At 41.3% G+C, this 26,966-nt stretch overlaps 1 protein-coding gene across 10 annotated transcripts in view; it reads right to left on the bottom strand.

The window, feature by feature from the left end:
* Positions 1–249: 249 nt before the first annotated feature.
* The window catches only part of LOC139535577 (inositol 1,4,5-trisphosphate-gated calcium channel ITPR1-like), a 141,890-nt gene continuing 115,173 nt past the window's right edge, over positions 250–26,966 (bottom strand). For all 10 annotated transcript variants that reach the window (XM_071335118.1, XM_071335123.1, XM_071335124.1 and 7 more), the window contains 8 exons: positions 26,569–26,733; positions 26,294–26,483; positions 25,975–26,067; positions 24,194–24,342; positions 23,388–23,553; positions 14,532–14,692; positions 3,474–3,635; positions 250–1,735 (listed from right to left, as the gene is read on the bottom strand). In XM_071335118.1, the coding sequence (XP_071191219.1) occupies positions 1,646–1,735; positions 3,474–3,635; positions 14,532–14,692; positions 23,388–23,553; positions 24,194–24,342; positions 25,975–26,067; positions 26,294–26,483; positions 26,569–26,733 (1,176 nt within the window). In that variant the 3' untranslated portion in view covers positions 250–1,645. The remainder of the gene's footprint in view (positions 1,736–3,473; positions 3,636–14,531; positions 14,693–23,387; positions 23,554–24,193; positions 24,343–25,974; positions 26,068–26,293; positions 26,484–26,568; positions 26,734–26,966) is intronic.

Genomic DNA, 26,966 nt, shown 5'->3' with positions numbered 1-26,966 from the left:
TTCAAAGTAGTTCCACCCACAGATAAAAACTAACCATGCAAATAAACCCATTACACTGCAACTTGAGGTTAAACAGAGTACACTTCCTATACAGAATTGAGTCACTGTAAAATGTATAGAATGCCTATAGGCCTCAAGAATTAAAAGCAGATGTAGGCAGCATCTGTGATTTATCTCAACCACAACTTTTCCTATATAGTAGCCCAGTAGCCTACTGTGTAGTGATAAGATTCAATGGTGGATATAAAGGAGAATTACATACTGTATATTTTATTAAATAATTCTACATTATTTTACAATTCTGACAGTACTTAACTATTTTAAATTAGTCCTTTGAACATACATTTCCAGTAACAGCGCTTTAAATTCCATATTACCTTTCTGAAAACATAGGTCCCTATACAACAACAATGGATTAAGCGACAATGTAAAAAAAACTGAAATGAATTGAACAAAGTATTAAACAGCAGAATTGAGAACTCAACAGTTGTGCTGAACGATAAAACAATGAAAAACACAATGACTTTGTCACAAGTAGTAAATCAGTAGCCAAATATACGTCTTAAAGGGACAAATGGCACACATGATAGGTGTATAATTAAAACATGACAAACCTGGACGATAGATGCTAATAATATTAAGTGCAATAAAATGTGGAAAGATTAACAAATCATGACAGCTTGGTCATATTTTAACATATTACATTTGTTTGGATGAAATGTCCTAACACCTCCCACTATCCCAGTTAAATAAGAAAGCAAATATCATAAAATAGTACAACAAGGTAGGACACATTCTTATTTGCAGAAAGGAAGCCGAAAACAAGACCTATACTTGCTCTCAGACAATACTATATCTCTATTAAGCGTATTAAATACTTTTTATGAAACATTCTGAAAGAAATAAAACAAGTAAAATCAGAAAGGCCAGAACAATGCATGTTACTTCATCTGTCCAGCCAACGGCTATTCTACATGGAAGAATTTCCATACGTGAAGTCTAACAACAGGTCCCTATTTAATTTGAAGCAAAATAATAAAAAATAAAGCTCCCATTTGAAAATGTTTTCTGGCCCTATTAAATAAGGCATGACTTAAAGAACAACTTAAATTCATACACCAAGGAGGTGGTTGCATATTTAAGTAGTGATATTGCACAAAATACAAAAATAAGACATTAAATACTGCTTGCTATACCAGTAGTATATACAAAAAGATGCTTCTTTCCATGTCTCTCAGTGCCATCTTCACGTTGGACTACCTATTCCTGTGTCCGGTACAGCGCTGCTGTATTTCAAGTTCACCCAGTAAAGGCCATGTAATGAGAATTCACTTTTGTTTCTACATAGAAAACATTTGGCACCAATCCCAAATGGCCTGGGGAAAAGATGGGGTGTCTGGGTGTGGTGAGTGTTCTTGTTTGAGTTATACCTTTGTGGGCTAACCTACACATCACAATTATATGACTAGCTATGTCAGTGTGTTTCCCTACTGTTACGCTTCACACTCACACTCGGTAGCTACAGTATGAAGGCGGGAGGGACCACTAAGTGAATATTCTGCACTCTGTTCTCTATGCAAACACAAAGCAGGAGTAGAAGTGGGTCTTCCTGGGTCTTGTGGCTGTGTTGGGGGCATCCTCAGCCTCACGCAGGTTGCTGGGGGTTGGCGTGTTGAGGATGCTGAGGATGACCCAATAGTCCAATTCTCTGTTTCTGCTTCCTTTGCTCTGTCATCTAGAGGACAACACACGGGACATGAGCTGGGTTATTTGCTCAACTCTAATTTTCTGTATCTGTACCTCCGCTGCTCTGTCACATCTACTGGTGGGTTAGAGGTTGTCGGTGGCTGACACTAACCTCCAAATAAGCTGATGCTAAGTTTCTTTTTCAGATAAAGTAAAAAACTGTCCGTGACTGCAAATGCTGCACAGCAATGAAGTGAAAGCTTTTGGGTTTAACGGGAGGGTTTCGGTGTTTCATCTGAAAAGTATCCTTCTACACTTTCAGAATGTCATCTTGTCTAACAACATGTAAACCACAGTAAGCAAACAACCAGCAGTGAAACCCCAGTAAAATACATTTTTACTTTCAAGTCAGGCTCATGACTAATAATGAAAGATGTTGGCTTTCATGGCACTAGGGACAACATCAGTTTTAAATAAACTGAAGTATTAAAACAAACAAAACAAGTTTCCTAAAAAAGATTTCGCAATCTTAATATTGCAAACATACAATGGCAAAGGCAATACAAATATCCTCACAAACGCTGTTGGTCATGAGATGAGCGTTATAAAATGAATTATTTATTAGATGTTGGGAAGTGCTAGAAAGAGCAGCATTAAAGTTTGTGAGAGAGCTGTGGGGGTGGCCACTGGCTAAACTCAGTTACAGTAGAATGTGACTCTTTATTTGTGCCACAGCAAACTAATTCAATCCATTTTCGTTGGAATTATGTAACAGATGGAGCTCTTGTCTGGGCCAGTTGTTTTTGAAACCATTTTCTTGTTTGTGCCACTTTTGAGTGCCATGGAGCATGCTTAAGACTCTTACAGGCAAGGGAGGGGAGAGGAGGCACTGAAGGCAACTTCTGGGAAAATAAGACTGAAACAGTCCAATGTAAAAAGCACAGTTTAGTCTGAATTTGTCTGTCAACTAAACTCCAAAAGTTCATTTTCATATTTTGGTCCATGTTTGTGTATGTATGAAAGAACGTGCAAAACCAAAGTAGACATCAACCAATTCAGATCCGAACATGTATTTATGGAGATATTTAGTAATGAATAATCAAGAGAAAAGGGTTTTTGTGCCCTCATCCAAACCTTTTAGCCACACAACAACCAGTTCCTTATGTCTGGGTCAGTGTCTAGATAACACCCACTTCCTCATAGACACTTCTAATTTTATTGATAGACCAAAATACTACTTTGTTTACAAGAAACAGTATGCTGAGTTTGATGACATTATGTATGACCAGTAACATTTTCTTGAACCAAACACAACTAATAAAGGTTGTATAATTAAATGATAGTCATTGTCATTATAATAATATGTTTGATATGTTAATAGGAAATAAAAGGTGTTAAGATCATCATTATCATCTTGACAATTTACTGTAATCTGACCATGGGCATATAAAGTCTACCAGATTAATGTACATAAATATAATTACTGCATTTAAAGAAACTCTAGCTCTAACTAGGATGCCCACAATACAGTATGAGCTAAGTCATTGTGGAACTAATCCTTGCTTAATGACGTAAATCAGATCAGGTTGAAGGCCACATGAGCTGCAGCATTGTGAACTATGAGTCATTGCCTTCTGATTTTAGTAAGCTCTACACCTACGAGGCAAAGAGTTGCTATCAAACAGATCAAAAGCTACAAAAAAAGAAAAATATCGAAATAATGTCATATTTTCATAGCAATATCTATACAGACCATCATCTAGTCACAGGCAAAAGGGTCGACTCACCTGCTCCTTGAGCTCAGTCAGTTGTCCAGAGAGGTTGGAGACTAGCTTCATAGTAGACTCCAGTTTCTCCTGTAGGCTCCTGATTTCATTTTGCTCCCCGTCCGCATCGCTACAGACCAGAGACATGGCCCGCATCCGTGGAAACCAGTCAAGGTTGTGCTCCTGGTGACCAGAGGGAGAAGAGATGTTATTTAAGCATGACTAGAACATTTGTTGAAGCACAATACATTTAAATTCTGGTCTCTAATCATGATTATAAAAGAATGTATAGAAAATATTTGGTAACACTTTACTTGGTCCATACACTTTGAAAAAGTAAATATTGTAAAGTGTTAGCATATATTTCATGTACTGTCCAGAATTGATCAAATAACCTATAATTTAAACATCACTCAAATATCTTTATAATTTGTTTGCTCAGGGAAAAAAGGTATATTTTCATCACATTTTGTCATTAATTTAATGTATACCGAACAAAAATATAAAACACAACAATTTCAAAGATTTTACTGAGTTACAGTTCATATGAGGAAATCAGTCAATTGAAATAACTGCATTAGACACTAGTCTATGGATTTCACATAACTGGGAATACAGATGTGCATCTGTTGTTCACATACAGTGGGGAGAACAAGTATTTGATACACTGCAGGTTTTCCTACTTACAAAGCATGTAGAGGTCTGTCATTTTTATCATAGGTACACTTCAACTGTGAGAGACGGAATCTAAAACAAAAATCCAGAAAATCACATTGTATGATTTTTAAGTAATTAATTTGCATTTTATTGCATGACATAAGTATTTGATCACCTACCAACCAGTAAGAATTCCGGCTCTCACAGACCTGTTAGTTTTTCTTTAAGAAGCCCTCCTGTTCTCCACTCATTACCTGTATTAACTGCACCTGTTTGAACTCGTTACCTGTATAAAAGACACCTGTCCACACACTCAATCAAACAGACTCCAACCTCTCCACAATGGCCAAGACCAGAGAGCTGTGTAAGGACATCAGGGATAAATTGTAGACCTGTACAAGGCTGGGATGGGCTACAGGACAATAGCCAAGCAGCTTGGTGAGAAGGCAACAACTGTTGGCACAATTATTAGAAAATGGAAGAAGTTCAAGATGACGGTCAATCACCCTCGGTCTGGGGCTCCATGCAAGATCTCACCTCGTGGGGCATCAATGATCATGAGGAATGTGAGGGATCAGCCCAGAACTACACGGCAGGACCTGGTCAATGACCTGAAGAGAGCTGGGACCACAGTCTCAAAGAAAACCATTAGTAACACACTACGCCGTCATGGATTAAAATCCTGCAGCGCACGCAAGGTCCCCCTGCTCAAGCCAGCGCATGTCCAGGCCCGTCTGAAGTTTGCCAATGACCATCTGGATGATCCAGAGGAGGAATGGGAGAAGGTCATGTGGTCTGATGAGACAAAAATAGAGCTTTTTGCTCTAAACTCCACTCGCCGTGTTTGGAGGAATAGAAGGATGAGTACAACCCCAAGAACACCATCCCAACCGTGAAGCATGGAGGTGGAAACATCATTCTTTGGGGATGCTTTTCTGCAAAGGGGACAGGACGACTGCACCGTATTGAGGGGAGGATGGATGGGGCCATGTATCGCGAGATCTTGACCAACAACCTCCTTCCCTCAGTAAGAGCATTGAAGATGGGTCGTGGCTGGGTCTTCCAGCATGACAACGACCCGAAACACACAGCCAGGGCAACTAAGGAGTGGCTCCGTAAGAAGCATCTCAAGGTCCTGGAGTGGCCTAGCCAGTCTCCAGACCTGAACCCAATAGAAAATCTTTGGAGGGAGCCGAAAGTCCGTATTGCCCAGCGACAGCCCCGAAACCTGAAGGATCTGGAGAAGGTCTGTATGGAGGAGTGGGCCAAAATCCCTGCTGCAGTGTGTGCAAACCTGGTCAAGAACTACAGGAAACGTATGATCTCTGTAATTGCAAACTAAGGTTTCTGTACCAAATATTCAGTTCTGCTTTTCTGATGTATCAAATACTTATGTCATGCAATAAAATGCAAATGAATTACTTAAAAATCATACAATGTGATTTTCTGGATTTTTGTTTTAGATTCCTTCTCTCACAGTTGAAGTGTACCTATGATAAAAATTACAGACCTCTACATGCTTTGTAAGTAGGAAAACCTGCAAAATTTTCAGTGTATCAAATACTTGTTCTCCCCACTGTATACCTTTAAAAAAAAATTGGCCTCACAATAGGCCTCAGGATATTGTCACGGTATTTCTGTGCACTCAAATACCCATCGATAAAATGCAATTGTGTCCGTTGTCTGTAGCTTCTGCCTGCCCATACCGTAACCCCACCGCCACCATAGGGCACTCTGTTCACAAAGTTGACTCAGCAAACCGCTCGCCCACACGACGCCATATGTGTGGTCTGTGTTTGTAAGGCCGGTTGGACGTACTGCCAAATGATCTAAAATGACATTGGAGGCGGCTTATGGTAGAGAAATTAACATTAAATTCTTTGGCAACAGCTCTGGTGGACATTCCTGCAGTCAGCATGCCAATTGCACGCTCCCTCAAATCTGTGGCATTGTGTTGGACATTTTAGAGTGGCCTTTTATTGTCCCCAGCACAAGGGGCACCTGTGTAATGATAATGCTGTTGAAAAAGCTTGTTGATATGCCACACCTGTCAGGTGGATGGATTATGTTTGCAAATGAGAACTGCTCACTAACAGGTATGTAACCAAATTTGTAAAAACAATTGGCGAGAAATAAGCTTTTTGTGTGTATGGAAAATTTGTGGGATCATTTCAGCTCATGAAAACATGGGACCAACACTTTGCATGTTGCATTCATTTTTTTGTTCAGTGTAATTACATTTCTGGTGAACACTTATTTCATCAAATTTCACCAATAATATGCAAACACCCTTTGATTTTCTTTGACAAAGCCTTACACATTAGGGTAAGTCAGAATGACATCAAATATATTAGCTAGCTAAGGCTCCACTTGGCAAACAGATGCCTCTTTGACTTGTGTTTCTCTCAATCCCTCTTTGTCTGTCTATCTGTCTTTGTGCACTTATCAAGCCTATAATAAAATGTAATAGAATTAATGTTGGGGACTTTCCATACCAGGGAGTTCAGACTTACCGAGACAACTTCCTTTAAAAAAAATGATGGTCTAATTATATAATAACACAGTCAGGTTGGATGTGTGAGGGCCGAATAGAGGAACATTTACTCAGACTTAACTAGCAATATAGGGCTGAGTTCCCCATTTCATTAATGTGGTATATTGTTGCATGCAAACTTCCTCTTCGGTGGCAATGGGGAGTTTAACACAACACACCCCTAAAGTGACAAAATGATAATTGCTTGAATTTTCCAAATGCCACCACTGATTAGTTTCACATCTAAATAGTTGAGGTAAGAAAACATCTCAAGTCATCCACAGTGATTTATAATGACTCTTTGCCTCTTTTCTCATTTTAAAAAGTTTCCACGCTCCTCCTTGGTGTGTAGCCTACAGTACACATCAAAACACCACAGCTATCAATCAGTCAATACCTCTCAATTAATTTCTTATGCTCATCTGCTCTACCTGAGTGGAATCACATGACTAAACTGATGGCTTCTAAAAATAGAAAAGGGAAAACCTACTGTACAAGGCATGCCCAGTGCAACTAGTGCACAAACGTTTACGCGTGGAGAATACAGTAAGTGTGACGGCCAGTCACTTCAGAGCCTTGAGCCAGTGAAAGGGTCGCTGCGTTCATCCAGGCGAGCAGCAAAGGGCCACTCTGAGCACATTCTGTCACCCCTCCATCTCCTCCAGCACTGGGCCACTACATACCAATGTTATTGTGCACTGTCTGAACCTGCCCTCAAACAAACGGAGGCTGTGTGAACAGGTCTGTCTGGAGTTCCCTTCAACAAAAACACACGTTGGAAGATGCACACCATTAAAAAACAGTCACTCCTTTAGCTACATGTACATGCATGTGCACTCCCAGACCCTACAAAATAGCATTACAGTTAGCTTAACTACAGACCGAACAGTAGATTGTGTGCTTGAATAGGAGCGTGCTGGGTAGCACCTGCACTGTCGCCTGTTGTGAGCACAGCTGCATGGCTGGAAAAGTCCCTGGGTTTCAGTGGTGTAGTCTGAGATGCGGGGGCGAGAGTGGCGGCTGCATGGGCCACAGGCTAGTCCTAGGTCAGACAAACAGCAGGACAGGGGAATCACACAGAGACTCATTCTGAGATGAGGAAAGAAGAGCTGTGTGCATGCTCAACCCCCCACCCCCCTCACAGCACAATGCTGCTTTCCCACATGTGATCATGTACATGCGTACTCTGTATTGGACATCTACCTACTATAATAGACTAGAAATGCACCGACACAGTATACTAGATTGCTCTGGTAGAGTACTGCTGAATGTAAAAACAGACCCTTCAAGAACAAGACTGTATAGCTCAGACATAATGACATAAGTAAAATCGTGTCAACATTATTTGTCTGAAATCAATTTGTAATGAAAGTGCAAGGCTTATCTTGGATGAGAGAGGGGCAGAGGCGAGAAGTACAGCAAGATTGATCATCCTGCCCTTTGCTGTCTGTGTCAAGAGTCAGTTTGACAGCCCAGCCCCCCAAAACCCCTTTCTCAGTGTTTACAAGTGAAAACACTTCCAGTAAGTCTCAGACCACTGTCACCGCTGACATTAAATTAATCTTCACAGTAGCTCAATGGAAATGACAGAAATTCATTTTCCATTATTAAAACCACAAGGGCCATGACAGAGAAACAGGATGCTGTGTGGTTTTGACAGCAACGTCACAGGCAAGCCACAGGCCACCTGACATACTGACAACCCACCACATCTACTACTCTTCCACGCAAATTAAAGAAACAGATCACATTTCAAAATAGACCTAACAAACAAATAGAAACAATATGCAAAACACAATGGGAAAACTCCTTCTCACTCCCCTTCTTCTGAAATGCCTCTAAAGCATTCGCTTATCAATGCGATTCAAAGTTCAAATCACGATGTGGATGCATCTCGGAGCAGCGAGCATGGGCCGCAATAATAATGAGGGCAACAGATTCTGGCGTACCCAAGTCAAGCAATATAAATGTAAGCCTTCAACCCGACACTTCAGCCAAGGCTTTCTGCAATTGACGTCAGTCCCAGTCATTGTCAGACTTGTCTGACTTCGATCTACACCCCCTGATCTCTTAAATCCCCTCTGTGCATATGAGGTGTCTTCACTACTTCAGACAGCATCATCATGAGACACTGTCATGCTTGTTAGGGTAACCAGGGGAGAAAGAAGGGGAAATGTATCAATAGAACTATTATACAGTATTAAGCCTATTACACCAACATAGGGAGCCTTTTCCCCTACCATGTCAAATGAACAAGAAAGATATCCTGTGTTGAGTTGTGACATCATAGGAAGATAACTAATGTGACCGATTGCTCCACTTCTCAGATTCTAAAAGCTCCCCAAAATGTTTTATTTTATTAACCCATCCCCCTCTTCAGAGGTCAAAAATAACTTTCCTTTTTTACAGCTTTCTTGCGAACATATAAACACATTTTGAATATACATTTTACATGCAATGCATTCAGAAAGTATTCAGACCCCTTGACTTTTTCCATATTTTGTTACGTTACAGCCTTATTCTAAAATGTATTAAATTGTTTGTTTTGTCTCATCAATCTACATACAATACCGAATAATGAGAAAGCAAAAACAGGTTTTCATGTAATTTCATGCTAATTCATGTAAAATAAAAAACGGAAATATCACATTTACATAGTATTCAGACACTTTGCAATGAGACTCGAAATTGAGCTCAGGTGCATCCTGTTTCCATTGATCATTCTTGAGATGTTTCTACAACTTGATTGGAGTCCACCTGTGGTAAAATCAACTGATTCGATATGATTTGTAAAAGGCACACACCTGTCTATATAAGGTCCCACAGTTGACAGTTCATGTCAGAACATAAACCAAGCCATGAGGTGGAAGGAATTGTGCATAGAGCTCCAAGGCAGGATTGTGTCGAGGCACAGATCTGAGGAAGGGTACCAAACAATTTCTGCAGCACTGAAGGTCCCCAAGAACACAGTGACCTCCATCATTCTTAAAATGGAAGAAGTTTGGAATCAACAAGACTCTTCCTAAACCTGGTCGCCCGGCCAAACTGAGCAATTGGGGAAGAAGGGCCTTGGTCTGGGTGGTGAACCCGATGGTCACTCTGACAGAACTCCAGAGTTCCTCTGTGGAGATTCGAGAACCTTCCAGAAGGACAACCATCTCTGCAGCACTCCATCAATCCGGCCAGTTTCCAGACAGAAGCCACATCTCAGCTAAAAGACACATGACAGCTCGCTTGGAATTTGCCAAAAGTCACCTAAAGGACTCTCAGACCATGAGAAACAAGATTCTCTGGCCTGATGAAACCAAGATTGAACTCTTTGGCCTGAATGCCAAGCGTCATGTCTGGAGGAAACCTGGCATGGTGGTGGCAGCAGCAGCATACGGTGGTGATGTTTTTCAGTGGCAGGGACTGGGAGACTAGTCAGGATCAAGGGAAAGATGAAAAGAGCAAAGTACAAAGAGATTGATGAAAACCTGCTTGAGAGCGCTCAGGACCTCAGACTGGGGCGAAGGTTCACCTTCCAACAGGACTAAGCACACAGCACACAGCCAAGGCAACGCAGGAGTGGCTTCGGGACAAGTCTCTGAATGTCCTTGAGTGGCTCAGCAGGAGCCCAGACTTGAACCCGATCGAACATATCTGGAGAGACCTGAAAATAGCTGTGCAGCGATGCTCCCCATCCAATCAGACAGAGCTTGAGAGGATCTGCAGAGGAGAATGGGAGAAACTCCCCAAATACAGTTGTGCCAAGCTTATAGTGTCATACCCAAGAAGACTCAAAGCTGTAATCACTGTCTCTGAGCTCTACGGACAATTCCTTAGACCTGATGGATGGGTTTCTGCTCTCACATGCACTGTCAACTGTGGGACCTTATATAGACAGGCGTATGCCTTTCCAAATCATGTCCAATCAATTGAATTACCACAGCTGGACTCCAATCAAGTTGTAGAAACATCTCAAGGATGATCAATGGAAACAGGATGCACCTGAGCTCAATTTCGAGTCTCATAGCAAAGGGTCTGAATACTTATGTAAAAAAAGCATTTTTTTTAAATGTATTTCTATAAATGTGCAAAAATGTCTAAAAACCTGTTTTCGCTTCGTCATTGTGAGGTATTGTGTGAAGATTGATGAGGAACACTTTTTATTTAATCAATTTTAGAATAAGGCTGTAACAGATACCTCACAAGTCCTAAACTGGCAGCTTCATTAAATAGTACCCCCAAAACACCAGCCTAGAAGGCCAGCATCCCGGAGTCTCCTCTTCACTGTTGACGTTGAGACTGGTGTTTTGCGGGTACTATTTAATGAAGCTGTCAGTTGAGGACTTGTGAGGCATTTGTTTCTCAAACTAGACACTCTAATGTACTTGTCCTCTTGCTTAGTTGTGCACCGGGGCCTCCCACCCCTCTTTCTATTCTGGTTAGAGACAGTTTGCGCTGTTCTGTCAAGGGAGCAGTACACAGCGTTGTACGAGATCTTCAGTTTCTTGGCAATTTCTCGCATGGAATAGCCTTCATTTCTCAGAACAAGAATAGGCTGACGAGTTTCAGAAAAAAAGGTATTTGTTTCTGGCCATTTTCAGCCTGTAATCGAAACCAAAAATGCTGATGCTCCAGACACTCAACTAGTCTAAAGAAGGCCAGTTGTATTGCTTCTTTAATCCAGACAACAGTTTTCAGCTGTGCTAACATAATTGCAAAAGGGTTTTATGATGATCAATTAGCCTTTTAAAATTATAAACTTGGATTAGCAAACACAACGTGCCATTGGAACACAGATGGTTGCGGATAATGGGCCTCTGTACACCTATGTAGATATTCCATTAAAAATCAGCCGTTTCTAGCTACAATAGTCATTTACATCATTAACAATGTCTACACTGTATTTCTGATCAATTTGATGTTATTTTAAATGGACAAAAATAATTTGCTTTCTTTCAGCATATATACACATACACACACATACATACAGTTGAAGTCGGAAGTTTACATACACTTAGGTCGGAGTCATTAAAACTCGTTTTTCAACCACTGCACAAATGTCTTGTTAACAAACTATAGCTTTGGCAAGTCGGTTAGGACATCTACTTTGTGCATAACACAAGTAATTTTTCCAACAATTGTTTACAGACAGATTATTTCACTTATTATTCACTGTATCACAATTCCAGTGGGTCAGAAGTTTACATACACTAAGTTGACTGTGCCTTTAAACAGCTTGGAAAATTCCAGAAAATTATGTCATGGCTTTAGAAGCTTCTGATTGGCTAATTGACATAATTTGAGTCAATTGGAGGTGTAACTGTGGATATATTTCAAGGCCTACCTTCAAACTCAGTGTCTCTTTGCTTGACGACATGGGAAAATCAAAAGAAATCAGCCAAGACCTCAGAAAAAAAATTGTAGACCTTCACTGGTTCATTCTTGGGAGCAATTTCCAAACACCTGAAGGTACCACGTTCATCTGTACAAACAATAGTACGCAAGTATAAACACCATGGGACCACGCAGCCGTCATACCGCTCAGGAAGGAGACGCGTTCTGTCTCCTAGAGATGAACGTACTTTGGTGTGAAAAGTGCAAATCAATTCCAGAACAACAGCAAAGGACCTTGTGAAGTTGCTGGAGGAAACAGGTACAAAAGTATCTATATCCACAGTAAAACAAGTCCTATATCTACATAACCTGACAGGCCGCTCAGCAAGGAAGAAGCCACAGCTCCAAAACCGCCATTAAAAAGCCAGACTACGGTTTGCAACTGCACATGTGGACAAAGATCGTACCTTTTTGGAGAAATGTCCTCTGGTCTGATGAAACAAAAATAGAACTGTTTGGCCATAATGGCCATCGTTATGTTTGGAGGAAAAGGGGGGAGGCTTGCAAGCCGAAGAACACCATCCCAACCGTGAAGCGCGGGGGTGGCAGCATCATGTTGTGGGGGTGCTTTGCTGCAGGAGGGACTGGTGCACTTCACAAAATAGATGGATTCATGAGGACAGAAAATTACGTGGATATATTGAAGCAACATCTCAAGACATCAGTCAGGAAGTTAAAGCTTGGTCACAAATGGGTCTTCCAAATGGACAATGACCCCAAGCATACTTCCAAAGTTGCGGGAAATTCGCTTAAGGACAACAAAGTCAAGGTATTGGAGTGGCCATCACAAAGCCCTGACCTCAATCCTATAGAAAATTTGTGGGCAGAACTGAAAAAGCGTGTGCGAGCAAGGAGGCCTACAAACCTGACTCAATTACACCAGCTCTGTCAGGAGGAATGGGCCAAAATTCACCCAACTTATTGTGGGAAGCTTGTGGAAGGCTATCCCGAAATGTTTGACCCAAGTTAAACAATTTAAAGGCAATGCTACCAAATACTAATTGAGTGTATGTAAACTTCTGACCCACTGGGAATGTGAAGAAATAAAAGCTGAAAAAAATTATTCTCCCTACTATTATTCTGACATTATTCTTAAAATAAAGTGGTGATCCTAACTGACCTAAGACAGCGAATTTATACTAAGATTAAATGTCAGGAATTGTGAAAAACGGAGTTTAAATGTATTTGGCTCAGGTGTATGTAAACTTCCGACTTCAACTGTATATCCACACATATACACACATACAAGCTATTAACTTAGTTCTTGGTAAAAGTGTTGATCCATTGATAGCCCAGAGCCTGCATGCAGACATGCATGAACCTCCTGATGCTGGAGAGCTAACATCTAAACTGTGAATTCTCTAAACTCAGCTTCTTGCAGTAAATTACCATGTCTGAGCTCTGCAGAGAGCCGTGCTGCAGACACCTAATTTAGCTCCCAATCCAGAGCAGGAGGCCCCACATGATCAAACATGTTGCATGAATCCAGTTGTGGTTGACTGTTCGAGTTGACGGGTCAGTGGATTCTAACACACCATGTGCCCTCTCTCAAGCAGAGGTCACTTTAAATCCTCCTTTGGGCCACAATGTGTCCCCGACAAGCTCTGTTTGGCTCAGTAGGGTCCAAGGCTAAGAGGGGGTTAGTTAATCCCAAATCAGATGACTCCTCATAAGACCTCGCAGCACACCTCAAACCGAGAGACAGAACTGGGCCAAATAGTGCCTGTTCAGAAAACTGTGTCAGAAGCCAACACCAGCACAACTGCATCAGGAAAGTTACCACTGTTGAAGAAGGGGCTTTCCTTTGACAGTTACAATTCTCCAATAAATCACTAAAAAGCAATGGATAGCCTACTGACATTTAAGAACAAAATTTGAACAAAACTCATCGAGCAACAACATCTTTTTAACAATTCTAAAGACACCAAGGAATTAACTACTTCCCATGGAGTTCTTCAGTCTAAATGTCAATGTATGGTGTTCAAGATGCCTCCATGCCATTGGAAGAGTAGGTAATTAGGTCCTCAGGCCTGGTTGGCATAGGAGACACAGCAGACATTGTGGGAGGGAGGTGTTTCCCACACTGTTCAGCAGCTATCATGAGGCTACCTCCTGGCAGTAACCAGACAGGAGCGATATCGATGAACCAGGGTGTAACACGGTAAAACAGGGTGGAGGATGACTTTTAAAAAGTCTACATTGTATTGGTGCTTGTGGTTTTCTATTTCTGAAGATGTTTTTAGATCTATTCTCACCATGGGACAGAGATATTTTACTGCATGCCAAAATGTCTTTCTTTATCTAGTATAGGAGCTGACCTGCATTCTCAGGAGACACATTTCATCAAAGCTCAGATATGTGAGCCTCTCTGATGAAGTCATGCAGAACTGCAAACTCCCTGTTCAGAGATATATTTATGACCACATCCCTGCCTATCTTGATGTGTATAATTAAGAATGTCCTTCGTAATAAGCTGGCTGGTACTATGCGTAGTAGTCTAGTCGTACCCTGATCATCTCAGCGACGTAGCTCTCTGGTCCTGTGTACTCTGTGGAGTCCTTCACCTTCACCAGCACTATGAAGAACAGGTAGTGCCACATGTTGTGCTCCACCTTGATGTGCTCTTCAAATGTCACCGTCTTGTTGTCAAACTTGTCCCTTTCCAGGCCTGCACACGAGGAGACATACAAAAAACGAATTGTCAAACGCGCAGACACAAATGCATGGCAGTTACTGGATTCTTCAACTGTAAACAAACAATGCATGTGTGGCAATAATGGGTCAATCATTATGAGTCTGGTGATTGTCATGACCTTAGTTGGAATGACTGACTGCACAACAATAGCACGGGGAAGTTGCGTCATTGGAGAAAAGAACACAATGCATTTCAGAGGGAGAATAGAATAGGCCAAGGGACTTAACGCTCAACAGGTTCTCAATGTCTCACATAAGCTAGTTTTTTTTACATTCCCCTTTGTCCTACAGGGCCACCTATACATACAATGTTTGCACACATGACTGTAGGTCGCTTGCTGCATAAAAGCGTCTGCTAAATGGCATATACAGTAGGGTGATTCAAAATATCTTTGGTATCTCAGATTGTTCTGGCAATTTTCACATAGGACCTTCATCTGGAGGAAGGATGTTTGAAAAGCTTTTTACATTTGCATCACAAACCATTTTGGAGAAAATCATTATGAAAGTGTACATTTTAGGCCCTTTTTAGACCTATACATGGCTCCTGTAAGACCCTATGATCTGTAAAACACACATGATACAGACAAAATCGTAGTGTCAATATACTCATCATAGTGTGCCCTAAAATATGCATTATGTATCGATTCTGATTTTTCTTTCACATTCATTTAATAAACATTAAAACATATACAGTGGGGCAAAAAAGTATTTAGTCAGCCACCAATTGTGCAAGTTCTCCCACTTAAAAAGATGAGAGAGGCCTGTAATTTTCATCATAAGTACACTTCAACTATGACAGACAAAATGAGAAAAAAAATCCAGAAAATCACATTGTAGGATTTTTAATGAATTTATTTGCAAATTATGGTGGAAAATTTGAAAAGAACGTTCTGCTGCCTGCAACATCCTCCAGCATGACCGGTTTGGCGGTGGGTCAGTCATGGTGTGGGGTGGCATTTCTTTGTGGGGCCGCACAGCCCTCCATGTGCTCGCCAGAGATAGCCTGACTGCCATTAGGTACCGAGATGAGATCCTCAGACCCCTTGTGAGACCATATGCTGACACATGCACATTTGTGGCCTGCTGGAGGTCATTTTGCAGGGCTCTGGCAGTGCTCCTCCTTGCACAAAGGCGGAGGTAGCGGTCTTGCTGCTGGGTTGTTGCCCTCCTACGGCCTCCTCCACGTCTCCTGATGTACTGGCCTGTCTCCTGGTAGCGCCTCCATGCTCTGGACACTACGCTGACAGACACAGCAAACCTTCTTGCCACAGCTCCCATTGATGTGCCATCCTGGATGAGCTGCACTACCTGAGCCACTTGTGTGGGTTGTAGACTCCGTCTCATGCTACCACTAGAGTGAAAGCCCGCCAGCATTCAAAAGTGACCAAAACATCAGCCAGGAAGCATAGGAACTGAGAAGTGGTCTGTGGTCACCACCTGCAGAACCACTCTTTTATTGGGGGTGTCTTGCTAATTGCCTATAATTTCCACCTTTTGTCTATTCCATTTGCACAACAGCATGTGAAATTTATTGTCAATCAGTGTTGCTTCCTAAGTGGACAGTTTGATTTCACAGAAGTGTGATTGACTTGGAGTTACATTGTGTTGCTTAAGTGTTCCCTTTATTTTTTTGAGCAGTTTATTTTTTGGACACTTTCTGTTTTTGATATTGCTACTATGCAAATACACTACCGGTCAAAAGTTTTAGAACACCTACTCATTTAAGGGTTTTTCTTTACTTGTACTATTTTCTACATTGTAGAATAATAGTGAAGACATCAAAACTATGAAATAACACATATGGAATCATGTAGTAACCAAAAAAGTCTTAACAAAGATTCTTCAAATAGCCACACTTTGCCTTGATGACAGTTTGTACAATCTTGGCATTCTATCAGCTAGCTTTGCCTGGAATGCTTTTCCAACAGTCTTGAAGGAGTGCCCACATATGCTGAGCACTTGTTGGCTGCTTTTCCTTCACTCTGCGGTCCAAATCATCCCAAACATCTCAATTTGGTTGAGGTCGGGGGATTGTGGAGGCCAGGTCATCTGATGCAGCACTCCATCACTCTCCTTCTTAGTAAAATAGCGTTTACACAGCCTGGAGGTGTGTGGGGTCATTGTCCTGTTGAAAAACAAATGATAGTCCCACTAAGCCCAAACCAGATGGGATGGCGTATCGCTGCAGAATGCTGTGATAGCCATGCTGGTTAAGTATGCTTTGAATTCTAAATAAATCACAGACAGTGTCACCATTAATGCACCCCCACACCATAACACCTCCTCCTCCATGCTTTACGGTGGGAAATAAACATGCGGAGATCATCCGTTCACCCACACTGGTTGGAACAAAAAATCCCACATTTGGACACATTTTCACAGGTCTAATGTCCATTACTCGTGTTTCTTGGCCCAAGAAAGTCTCTTCTTATTATTGGTGTCCTTTAGTAGTGGTTTCTTCGCAGAAATTCGACCACGAAGGACTGATTCACACAGTCTCGTCTGAATAGTTGATGTTGAGATGTGTCTGTTACTTGAACTTTATGAAGCATTTATTTGGGCTGCATATTATGAGGCTGCTAACTCTAATGAATTTATCCTCTGCAGCAGAGGTAACTCTGGGTCTTCCATTCCTGTGACAGCCCTTATGAGAGCCAGTTTCATCATGGCGCTTGATGGTTTTTGCGACTGCACTTGAAGAAACTTTAAAAGTTCTTGAAATTTTCCGTATTGACTGACCTTCATCTCTTAAAAGTAATGATGGACTGTTGTTTCTCTTTGCTTATTTGAGCTGTTCTTGCCATAATATGGACTTGGTCTTTTACCAAATAGGGCTATCTTCTGTATACCCACCCTACCTTGTCACAACACAACTGATTGGCTCAAATTATTGGCATTAAGGTAATAAATTCCACAAATTAACTTTTAACAAGGCACACCAGTTAATTGAAATGCATTCCAGGTGACTACCTCATGAAGCTAGTTGAGAGAATGCCTTAAGTGTGCAAAGCTGTCATCAAGGCAAAGGGTGGCTACTTTGAAGAATCTAAAATATATATTGATTTGTTTAACTTCTTGGAACTATAGGGGGTGCTGTTCCGCATTAGCATATTTGGGTCTCCAAATTAAACTGCCTCGTGCTAAATTCTTGATCGTACAATATGCATATTATTGTTATTATTGGATAGAAAACACTTTCTAGTTTCTATAGCCGTTGGAATTTTGTCTCTGAGTGGTACAGAACAATATCTACAGCACTTTTCATGACAGGGGTCAGATTTCAGAAATTTTTACCCCTGATCTGGAGTCTGTTTTTAAGGCGACAGTGAATGCTATGAAGAAACCGACACTGCCTACGTCTTCCTCTGGGTGTCTGTACGTCATCACGTTTTGAATGGAGTCTATTGCACAATCACAGCCACTATAAAACACGAAAACGTAGAAGTACCGCTCTCTCCCTGCATGCGTCATGCGCAAAATGGACATCAGACCTGCCTCCTTCCAAATCGTTTTTTAGAGAGTGATATTTCTCCGGTCATGTTTTCAGTCGTTATAGTTGTTAAAAACATCATAATGTAGTTAATTTGAACCGTTTTATAGCAATTTATATCCGTTTAGTGCGATTCTGAGGAATTTATTTGTCGTGCACTTTCTAGCTTTGGGAACGTTTCGGGGTCTCGGTCGTTGTTAGTGGACATTTCGAAGGACAGAGGACATCTATCGACCAAAAGAAGATTACAACATAGAAAGGATACATTGCCCAAGAATCTGATGGAAGAACAGCTCAAAGTAAGCAATATTTAATATGATAAATCGTTGTTCTGTCGAAATATTTTAAACGCATATTTCGCCATTTTGTTTGTTATCGCGTCACTTGGCGAACCCTGTATTGAAAAGTAAGGATAATTTTAAAAATGTAAGTCAGCGGTTGCATTAAGAACTAATTTGTCTTTCGATTCCTGTCAACCCTGTATTTTTTAGTCAAGTATATGATTAGCTTTCAATTAAACTAGATCACTCTGATAGATGACGTCAGACATTTTGAGGCTTGATTTCCTAGTATTTTCATTGTGTAACCACGGTTTTGTATGGCTAAATATGCACCTTTTCGAACAAACTGTATATGTATGTTGTAAAATGATGTTACAGGAGTGTCATCGGAAGAATTCTGAGAAGGTTAGTGAAAAAATTAATATATTTTGGCGGTGATTACGTTATAGCGCTCTTTGGCTGGAATCGATGCTCTGGTAACGTTTTCACATGTGGTATGCTAACTTATCGATTTATTGTGTTTTCGCTGTAAAACGCTTAGAAAATCTGAAATATTGTCTGGAATCACAAGATCTGGGTCTTTCCATTGCTATGCTTTGTCTATTCTTATGAAATGTTTTATTAAGAGTAAATTGGTCATACACGTTGCTCTCTATAGTAATTCTAGTCGTCTTGTGATGGTCGGTGCAATTGTAAACTGTGATTTCTACCTGAAATATGCACTTTTTTCTAACAAAACCTATCCTATACCATAAATATGTTATCAGACTGTCATCTGAAGAGGTTTTTTATAGGTTATTGGCTATCAATATCTTAGTTTAGCCGAATTGGTGATAGCTACTGGTGGAGAGAAAAAATGGTGGACAAAGAAATTGTGTATTTTGCTAACGTGTTTAGCTAATAGATTTACATATTTTGTCTTCCCTGTAAAACATTTTAAAAATCTGAAATGGTGGCTTTATTCACAAGATCTGTATCTTTCATCTGGTGTCTTGGACTTGTGATTTAATGATATTTAGATGCTACTATCTACTTGTGAAGCTATGCTAGCTATGCTAATCAGTGTGTGGGGGGATGGGGGGTGATCCCGGACCCGGGGTAGAGGCTCGTTAGAGGTTAACACTTTTTTGGTTACTACATGATTCCATGTGTGTTATTTCATAGTTTTGATGTCTACAATGTAGAAAGTGGTCAAAATAAAGAAAAACCTTTGAATGAGTAGGTGTTCTAAAACTTTTGACCGGTAGTGTATATAAGTTCACTGTACCGTTTATACCTTCTGTATCCTGTGCATGTGACAAATAAACTATATAGTGTGTGTTCACCAGAGATAGTAAAGTGAAGAACAACATGACCTGCACCAAAGTCAGATTAGGATATCGGCCAAGTACTAGATAGTGTATTTTTACCTTGAGTTTCCTTATGCTACTGCTAGTATGCTACTGCTTTTACCACTTTTAGTCTTAATCTTTGGTTGTTTACTACAATACTCACTCTGTTTAGCACATGGCCTCACATGTGAATCCTTAAAGAGATGGGTGGGGCTAAAGCTTAAGTGGGTGTGAAAGATGCTGAATGGGTGTAGACAAAGAAGAGCTCTCCAGTGGGCATACCAAAACATTCAAGGGACATTTTCTCAAAAGTGGGGTTACAAGTTTATCAACTTTCGAAGCAGAATTACTTTTTCATCGTTCCTCAACTGCAGTGTATGATATACAATTTTCTAGCTCTGAGTCTCTACTTTTATCCAATGTAAAAAATAAAATAAAAACTATTTCAAATTTTGCTACATAGGACCGAATCCAGGAATTGTTAGGTTAGATTACTTGTTGGTTATTACTGCATTGTCGGAACTAGAAGCACAAGCATTTCGCTACACTCGCATTAACATCTGCTAACCATGTGTATGTGACTAATAAAATTTGATTTGATTTGATTTGATTTGAGGTGGTGGGTCACATATGTTGATGTTGGGGTGGTGCTGGAGATGATGAATATAACGCAGATTTTTTTTTAAATGCCCCTTTAATACCGTATTCTGTTGTCTCAAGTTATGTTGGTTGTTGACGATATTTGCATTGTCTTCAACTCCAATTCGGCTTGGGGTACGGAATATTCTCTTCCTAGTCCCTTGTGGATTGATACGGTTTATTAAATAGCATAGGCTACAGTAACGAGTAACAGCAACAGTAAAACAAAATCATCCAGTGTTTGCTGAATGTCAAAAACTAAAATGTACCCCGTTTTGGTTAATGACCTATAATGTCAATTTCAATGTATAAAATGAATCATATAATAAAAGTACCACTCTGGAAATTTGACTTGTTTGAAGAGTATATTGTTACAAACAATATGTCTAAAAATAAGCTAAATCAAAAAGGGTAGAGAGATTCATATTTTTTATGTTGAATAATTGAATGTGAATATTTGTATTTCAGAATCTAGACATACTCCATATTTGATAGAACACTATGAGGAGTATAATGTACCAAGATGTTTTATGTCTGTATCATGTACAGTTCACAGATACAAGGGTCTTACAGGAGGCATGTACAGTGGGGCAAAAAAGTATTTAGTCAGCCACCAATTGTGCAAGTTCTCCCACTTAAAAAGATGAGAGAGGCCTGTAATTTTCATCATAGGTACACTTCAACTATGACAGACAAAATGAGAAAAGAAAATCCAGAAAATCACATTGTAGGATTTTTTATGAATTTATTTGCAAATTATGGTGGAAAATAAGTATTTGGTCAATAACAAAAGTTTATCTCAATACTTTGTTATATACCCTTTGTTGGCAATGACAGAGGTCAAACGTTTTCTGTAAGTCTTCACAAGGTTTTCACACACTGTTGCTGGTATTTTGGCCCATTCCACCATGCAGATCTCCTCTAGAGCAGTGATGTTTTAAGGGCTGTTGCTGGGCAACACGGACTTTCAACACCCTCCAAAGATTTTCTATGGGTTTGAGATCTGGAGACTGGCTAGGCCACTCCAGGACCTTGAAATGCTTCTTACGAAGCCACTCCTTCGTTGCCCGGGCGGTGTGTTTGGGATCATTGTCATGCTGAAAGACCCAGCCACGTTTCATCTTCAATGTCCTTGCTGATGGAAGGAGGTTTTCACTCAAAATCTCACGATACATGGCCCCATTCATTCTGTCCTTTACACGGATCAGTCGTCCTGGTCCTTTTGCAGAAAAACAGCTCCAAAGCATGATGTTTCCACCCCCATGCTTCACAGTAGGTATGGTGTTCTTTGGATGCAACTCAGCATTCTTTGTCCTCCAAACACGACGAGTTGAGTTTTTACCAAAAAGTTATATTTTGGTTTCATCTGACCATATGACATTCTCCCAATCTTCTTCTGGATCATCCAAATGCTCTCTAGCAAACTTCAGACGGGCCTGGACATGTACTGGCTTAAGCAGGGGGACACGTCTGGCACTGCAGGATTTGAGTCCCTGGCGGCGTAGTGTGTTACTGATGGTAGGCTTTGTTACTTTGGTCCCAGCTCTCTGCAGGTCATTCACTAGGTCCCCCCGTGTGGTTCTGGGATTTTTGCTCACCGTTCTTGTGATCATTTTGACTCCACGGGGTGAGATCTTGCGTGGAGCCCCAGATCGAGGGAGATTATCAGTGGTCTTGTATGTCTTCCATTTCCTAATAATTGCTCCCACAGTTGATTTCTTCAAACCAAGCTGCTTATCTATTGCAGATTCAGTCTTCCCAGCCTGGTGCAGGTCTACAATTTTGTTTCTGGTGTCCTTTGACAGCTCTTTGGTCTTGGCCATAGTGGAGTTTGGAGTGTGACTGTTTGAGGTTGTGGACAGGTGTCTTTTATACTGATAACAAGTTCAAACAGGTGCCATTAATACAGGTAACGAGTGGAGGACAGAGGAGCCTCTTAAAGAAGAAGTTACAGGTCTGTGAGAGCCAGAAATCTTGCTTGTTTGTAGGTGACCAAATACTTATTTCCACCATAATTTGCAAATAAATTCATTAAAAATCCTACAATGTGATTTTCTGGATTTTTACCCTCATTTTGTCTGTCGTAGTTGGAGTGTACCTATGATGAAATTTACAGGCCTCTCTCATCTTTTTAAGTGGGAGAACTTGCACAATTGGTGTCTGACTAAATACTTTTTTGCCCCACTGTATGTATAGGTCTAAAAAGGGCCTAAGATGGCTAATTTCATAATGATTTCCCCCCCAAAATGGTTTGTGATGCAAATGTAAAAAGCTTGTTAAGAGATATAAAAATATATGTTCTGCTCCCGCTGGCTTGGAATCAAACTATAGTAACACCAACCAGTTACAATCATGCTTGCAATATCTAACATGGAATGGAAAATGTTTTAAAATGGATAGGCTACAGTAACTAAGGCTACAGTAATAGCTTGTGTATGGTGATGTGATCCAGTACATTGCCATTGCATTGCACAGCACACCAACATGGTCAAGAATCTGCATTGGCAACAGGAGGAAGTTACTCCTACGCATCAGCCATGACTAACCATTCTGGTTCTGGGAAGAGAAGGCGTTCTGTTGTTTACACTGCTGAGCTGAGCAAAACAGCCCCCATTCTGCCACAGGCCAGCTGTGAGGCATGCAACATTAACAGCCTCAGACAGACTTAAAGTGCAGGTTGAGACCACTCATGTGCAATGTCTGTTCATCTTCCTCCAACGCTCGCTGCACTGCAAACCTTGTTCTGAAATAGCACTGCTTCCGACTCTTCAGACCACAACCACTAGTCATTCCAACCCAAGCTCAAAATGGTAGCTACCACCATGATAGCTTAGCAGACAGTCTCAGGCCGAGCGTCAGCCCACTGATCACTAGCATTGGACACAGGCCAGAAGAGCCAAGCCAGGTCCAGGTAGGGCCACTCACCGCAGATAAAGCAGGTCGTCTTCAGGACTTCCTCTTTTTTTTGCTTTTCACTCCTGAGGTCGGCAAAGGTGTCGATGATGACTCCGAAGATGAGGTTGAGGACGATGATGATGACCAGGAAGAAGAAGAGCAGGTCGTAGATCACCCTGCCAGCAAATAGAGGCTCCTACCAAAGACACAGAAGACAGAAAAAAACGTTTGATAACACACATCTGAATATTACAAATAGTCAACTAAGAAACACGACTGCAGCAAAGTTGTCCCAATAATTGAGATTGTAGTGAAGCTAAAATGTATTTGTTTCTTCCCAAGTCTGGAACTGTGGGACATGTAAATGGTTTGGTGTTGTTAGGGCTGTGACGATTATGGAATTTTGGGTAACGATTACTTGTCATGCAAATGGTCACGGTTATTGTCATGTGTGTCATTTTTGTTGAAAAATGTTTTGAACTTGTAATGCATCTTTGAAAACAAGTTACGAATACAACGCAGCTTTGGTGACACCCCTGTCTCAAAAACGAATGTTTTTTTACCGCTTGGAAGTTTTTGAAATTAAGCTTCTCCTCCCGACCGTGCCGTTCTGCTCGTAAAACAATTACCAACTTTACCCACTTCGTGTAAAAATAAACTGGGTAAACTGGTATATCCACTTCAATATAAAGTTGAATCCCCACTTCTCCTAAAATGAATGTAATAGGACAATTATTATTTTTAGTTCACGGTTATTGTCCATAATTGTCAGTAACACAATTATAAGATAATTGTACCAGCCTTAGGTGTTGTGTTCAACATGGGCATTTGCGTACCTCTTTGGATGGCTTCCGCAGGACGTCCCCCACACCACCTCCACTCCTCAGGCCGTGACTCAAGACAGTGACAATACACATGAGCAGAGAGTCACATGACCGCTCCTTGTCCTCGATCACTACCGCCGACGGCTGGGTGGCTATGGCAGCTACAGAGGGACATCAGGGACATGTATTGCACATAGTATATCCACAACAAATCCACAAACCCTTTTAATCCACATCCTCTAACTCAAATCCACATTTCTCATATACAAGACCTCATAGCAAATTCTGCCTTGAGGAGAAAACAATAACTAGTCAATTTGGAAAATGTTGTGCAAACAAAACATCTCACTCAAAAGAAACTTCCACTGCCTGTCTCATCCCAGCACAGGAACCACAGACAATACCGATCTGACCCTTCCAAACTGTTCTCACAAAACAACAAGTCACCAGACAAGCATCATTAATTTGGATGGTGGTGATGGTGGCGGTGGCCTCCATGAGGTTTGAACCCAGACTCCCCAGAGCCTGACAAGGTTCATACAAGGTTGTCTGAGCACATTAAGGCAGCATGTAGGTCGTCTTTGATTTGGGAGATTCTTCTAAAGAAGTCCATTAGAATGCCTGGATCCCAACAAGCTGCCCCCTGCGCCCTCTCAGAGCGAACCCGTCAACCTGCCCTGTGCCTGATGGCAATTAACCCCTGACCTCTTCTCCCCTTCCTCTGGATCCTGGTCCTCCAGCAGCAGACACACACGGCATGGCCTAAGTCCCTGTGTGCTTCCCCTAGCCCAGGGTTAGGTGTCTTGCTCAAGGGCACAGACAGATGTTTCACCTAGTAGGCTCAGGGATTCGAAACAGAAACCTTTTGGATACTGGCCCAGCACTCCTAACCGCTAGGCTACCTGCCATTTATCTATATGCCAACTGTGCGCAACAATGCCTAATTTATCATAACCATTACAGATAACAAATCCTAATTGCAAAATGTTCTCACATATATTGACAAAAAAAAGGGTGCAATTTAAGATACATTTATTGAAAACGTAATATCAACTGTTTATATTACACCGTGGAACACAATCTTCAAAAAGGCAGTAGCCTCAGCCGTGCCGCTAGCTTGAATCAAAAGGACTACATAAAAGGTAGTTTAAGTAAGGGATCACAGTGGCGCTTTGCAGTGGCAAAAGAAGTGATGCAAGATTTCTGCTGCTTGGCCCCCTTCTTTCAACGTTTCTTTGTGCATATGATATCTCACGGAGCTAGTTGTGCTGTGATAGGAGAGCTTGATATTGCATAGTTTGCATTGCACATGGGTCAAATTTCATCAGTTTGATCAAAATACTTCGAAACCTCACACCATTTGGCGGCCATGCTGATAGTGCCCACTTCTCGCTATGAGCTTGAAACAGCCCCCCCACAGCCAATCAGAAGCATTTGCCATTTATATTTTTCAATTTTAAATAAAGAAGTTATAATGTGATAGTTAACCCCGCTCTATCTCAATGTAACACATTTAACTTTGACAAGAGTTATGAAATACATTTGACAAATAGTTCTACAGTATTTGAAAAGAAAAAAGATTTCTGGTTAAAGATGGAGTTTTGATGTCATTCGAGTACTCAAGTACTCATGCCCCTCCCTAAACCAGGCCTAATCTCATGACTGCCCGGCCGCACACATTTACGGCTCAGTGGAACTATGGGAAGCTTCTCCTCTGGAGGAGGGTAGACTTAGGGGTCTGTGAGGATGCAGAAGCCCGCGCACACACATTTCCCTTTCTCTTGAGCACATACCATCCACAACAGCTTCCGTGGAGCAGTTCTCCCCACTGTCCTTCCGACACACTTCTGCTGATAGGAACTCTCCCACCATACTGGCTCCACTCTCTGCCAAACAGGAAAACATAGGGTCAGGAGAAACTGTTGTGCCTTTTTTGGCTCAGTATTGTCTATTGCAAACGAGGGACCATATTAGGCCTTACAGACTTAATTTATAGCAGGAAACCTGGTGCAAGTTTTAAATGTGACAATCAGGGTGGGGAGGATAGACTGAGGAAGCCATTCTGTTTGGGAACTTTAAGTGACATAGGGAGCGCCTGCTCTTTGACCTTACCAAGTGTTTTATTAGGTATCCTGTCAATGTTAAGGAGAAAGTCATCCTGGAAGAAGATGTAGCCCACGATGGAGAAGAGGTAGACCAGGATGAGAGCCAGCACGGCTGTCAGCAGGATGGAGCGGCCATTACGGGTTACACTCTTGATCACATTCAGCAGCGTCTCCTCCCTGTACACCAGGTCAAAGAGCTGCAGGAGAGACAAGAGAAAAACACAGCTTAGTGGGAAGCAGGGGGGCTTAGTGATTGAGTGAGTGAGTGAGTCCAGTTCTTACAAGCAGACTGTAGAAGAAGACATGGACGAAGACGCCCAGACTACAGATGATCAGGTAGAGGAGGTGGTAGAGGAACTCTACATCCATGATCATGGCCTTGTAGCCCCGCGTGAACGTCCCTCTGTTCCCCACGAAACTCATCAAGAAGATCATCTTATTGCCCACCTGAGGAACAGTGGAAAACATGGAGGGATTGAGCAACAACTTTGCCAGGTTAATTTAAAAGGTAAATACTGGTATGCAAAAACAAAGTAGAGATATTCAGAAACAACCAGGCATAGCAGACAAACACAACCAACTTAGAGAGACTGGCATAGATACAGGTCAACAAGAGGTAGACTTGAACACAGTAAAGTTGACATCAGTGACTTAAAAATATGTTGTGTAAAAGCATGAGT

The sequence above is a fragment of the Salvelinus alpinus genome, chromosome 12 (assembly GCF_045679555.1).
Source record: "Salvelinus alpinus chromosome 12, SLU_Salpinus.1, whole genome shotgun sequence".
In the NCBI taxonomy this organism is placed as follows: domain Eukaryota; kingdom Metazoa; phylum Chordata; class Actinopteri; order Salmoniformes; family Salmonidae; genus Salvelinus; species Salvelinus alpinus.
The sequence above is the reverse complement of the archived record's forward strand: the minus strand, read 5'-3'. Positions and strand labels throughout refer to the sequence as shown.